Source organism: Buceros rhinoceros, unplaced genomic scaffold, assembly GCF_000710305.1.
Source record: "Buceros rhinoceros silvestris isolate BGI_N320 unplaced genomic scaffold, ASM71030v1 scaffold7822, whole genome shotgun sequence".
Classification (NCBI taxonomy): Eukaryota; Metazoa; Chordata; class Aves; order Bucerotiformes; family Bucerotidae; genus Buceros; species Buceros rhinoceros.
In genome coordinates this window covers 20,954-23,489 of record NW_010398236.1, presented here as the reverse complement: position 1 = coordinate 23,489, position 2,536 = coordinate 20,954, and the positions used below count along the sequence as shown (strand labels likewise).

At 52.8% G+C, this 2,536-nt stretch overlaps 1 protein-coding gene across 1 annotated transcript in view; it reads right to left on the bottom strand.

Moving 5' to 3' along the window:
* Positions 1-2,115: 2,115 nt before the first annotated feature.
* Positions 2,116-2,536, bottom strand: part of LOC104488918 (pre-mRNA 3'-end-processing factor FIP1-like) — a gene marked incomplete at its 5' end in the record, with an annotated part of 20,633 nt that continues 20,212 nt past the window's right edge. Inside the window, 1 exon segment of the mRNA XM_010131014.1 lies at positions 2,116-2,248. Coding sequence (XP_010129316.1) covers positions 2,116-2,248 — 133 coding nt within the window.

The following is a 2,536-nucleotide window of genomic DNA, read 5'->3' as shown; positions in this document are numbered from 1 at the left end:
GACATGGAGCAGCTCTGTCCCCCCATGGAGAGGCAGCACACGCACCTCGGCATGCAGCGATGGAGGAAATCCTCCCTGGCGCCAAACCCTACACCTACCTCAGAGTCAAACTCTACTGCCAGCCTCTTCCCCCGATTCAGGACAGGCCAAGAGCAGCTCAGAAGGGTCTGGGGGCACTGCCTGGCCTTGCCCTTGGTGCTAGCTAACACTAATACGTGTTCTGGAAGAAAAAGCCCCCATTTCATCACTACAGGCTCTTTCTGGAGGCTCAGGCAAGGACACTTGGCCTCTCCACACTGATGCTCCCCTGTCATGCGAAGCAGAGGGTGGGCATGTTTGTCACTGCACTGCAGCCCACCCTGGACCCTCCTCACTGCGTTTGGTTTGATTTCTCCTCCACCCACCCAATGCCACAAGATAAAAGCAAGTGCAGCTCAAGTTCCTGGAAGCTACTGGGCAACTGGAGCCAAAACCCACCCCTGTGGCCCCAAGAGAGGCATGCCAGGAGGCTTCCCTCGCTCCCCCTGCTCCGCGCAGGAGCTGGGGGTCCTGCAGCCCCCTCTCAGTGAGGCACTGTCTGATGTCCAACCAGGCGGCCGAGCACAGACAGTTCCTGGTGTTCTACCAGACCCCTGATGCGGCTGCAGCAGGAGGAACGCGTGGCAGCCCGATGCCAGGCCCTGCCCTTGGACTCTGGTTCAGCACACACCCCTCTCCGGCAGAGGCATTCCCGTGATCTCAAAGCACATTTTAAAAGCTCCATTAAAAACAAATAACCCCACTCGTTTTTTCTTCTCCCTGCAGGTTTTGTGGTCAATGACTCCTCAAATGCACTGTCGCAGCACACAAACGAGTACCCTCGTGCTACCCTGGCTCGGGTTAAGCTTCCTGTGACGCTCAGGCTTGCGCGAGGACCACACAAACGCCCCATGGAACGTTTCAGAACCAAGTTATTTTAGAACAAAGATTTAAGACAGTTTTAAATAACAAGTCAAAGTAGTGGCAGACACTTAAAAACCGAGACACTTGTGGACTCACCCAAGCAGAGGTGCAGCATCCCAAGTACCAGACATACCAAAACCCCTCACGATTATCTCCCCTGGACCTCCCTCCCCCTCCCCAGCCGAATGACCTTTGGAAAGTCCAAATGACCTTTGGAATTTGACTGGATTTATTTTGGGGTCCAGGGGGGAGGAATGCATCGCACAGGAGTGTTGGTGATAACCAGAGAGAAATAAGCCAACCCCAGGAGGGCAAACTGCTAGGTGGGACTTCATGTTCTCTGCTGCACTACTTATTCAGTACAAAAACCAGAAGTTAGTAAAAACTCATTAACGAGAAGCTCATGCTCTCACTACGGGCCTTCTGTTTGCTTCCCACTTAGAGGTGTAATATACAATAGAGCTATTTTTGCAATGGATAAAAAAAAAAAAAACCAACAAACTGGGTTTGGAGTCTTTGCACACGCTGTGTAAACACACCCAAGAAGGTCTCAAAGCCGCCGGACTCTTGTGACCCACCAGTCCAAGCAGTTCCTCCTGACGCGCTGCCCGGCTGGCCACGAGAAATCAGAAGCTGGTTTTGTAGCTAATAAAGAAATTTATTTTGGGGGAGAGACTTCCACTACTAGAAGCCAGACTCTAAGCTGGCTCTCGAGACCTAAATCACACTTGTCTTTGGACAATAAATTTCAAGTCGTGCTTACTGTCCTGTTTTTCAAAAAAAGGAATGATGATGACAAAAAAAAATAGACAAAAGCTATGACCTACATGGGTTAGTTTCAGCTGAAGCTGCCTTCCATCAGAAACCATAGGATCTGATCCAACCACTTCTCTAGGGGTGCTGACGAGGAGCTCAGTGCTTTGGGTACTAGAGCTGCTGGAGTTTGTCTCGTATCAAAAAAAAAAAAAACAAACCAAAACTTTAACTGCACATGCAGCCTCCACTCTCCAACCACCGCGAGACGCTCTACTGCTCACCCAGAGTCAGCCTCTCTTCCCTTGGAAAGAAAAACAATAAAAAACAAAAATAATTGACCCCCAAACCAAAGCATCACCACTGCCACGCTGGGTCAAAAGGAGCGAGTTCCTGCCCAGGGTGGAGGCTGGGCCCCGGTTACTCCTTGGCATCCTGCTCCTCTCCCTCCTGCGCACCATCTTCGCTGGCCTCCTTCTCCTCTTTGCTGCGCTTGTTCTTTTTGTGCTTGTGGCGCCGGTGACTCTCCCCCTCCTCGCTCTCATGTTGTTTGCTGTGGTGGGGAAGAAAGGGGAGAAGAAAGTTACCTCGCAGCCTGTGTCAGCGTGGCGCTGCCGCCGACAGCCCAAACTCTGCCTGCGTGGGGACACAGCGCTTTCATCCAGAGTCAACAGGAGGCAGATCAGAGGCGCTGAGGGCACCACGGTGCCACGGGAAGGCTCCGCCGTGTTTATTTGGGATGATGCGATACCTGCGTGGCCGAGCCAGGAGCGGGTGACACAGGCCGCTGGAGGTGGCGGCTTTACGGCACACGCCGCATCAGCACCCGGTGTCGGCAGGC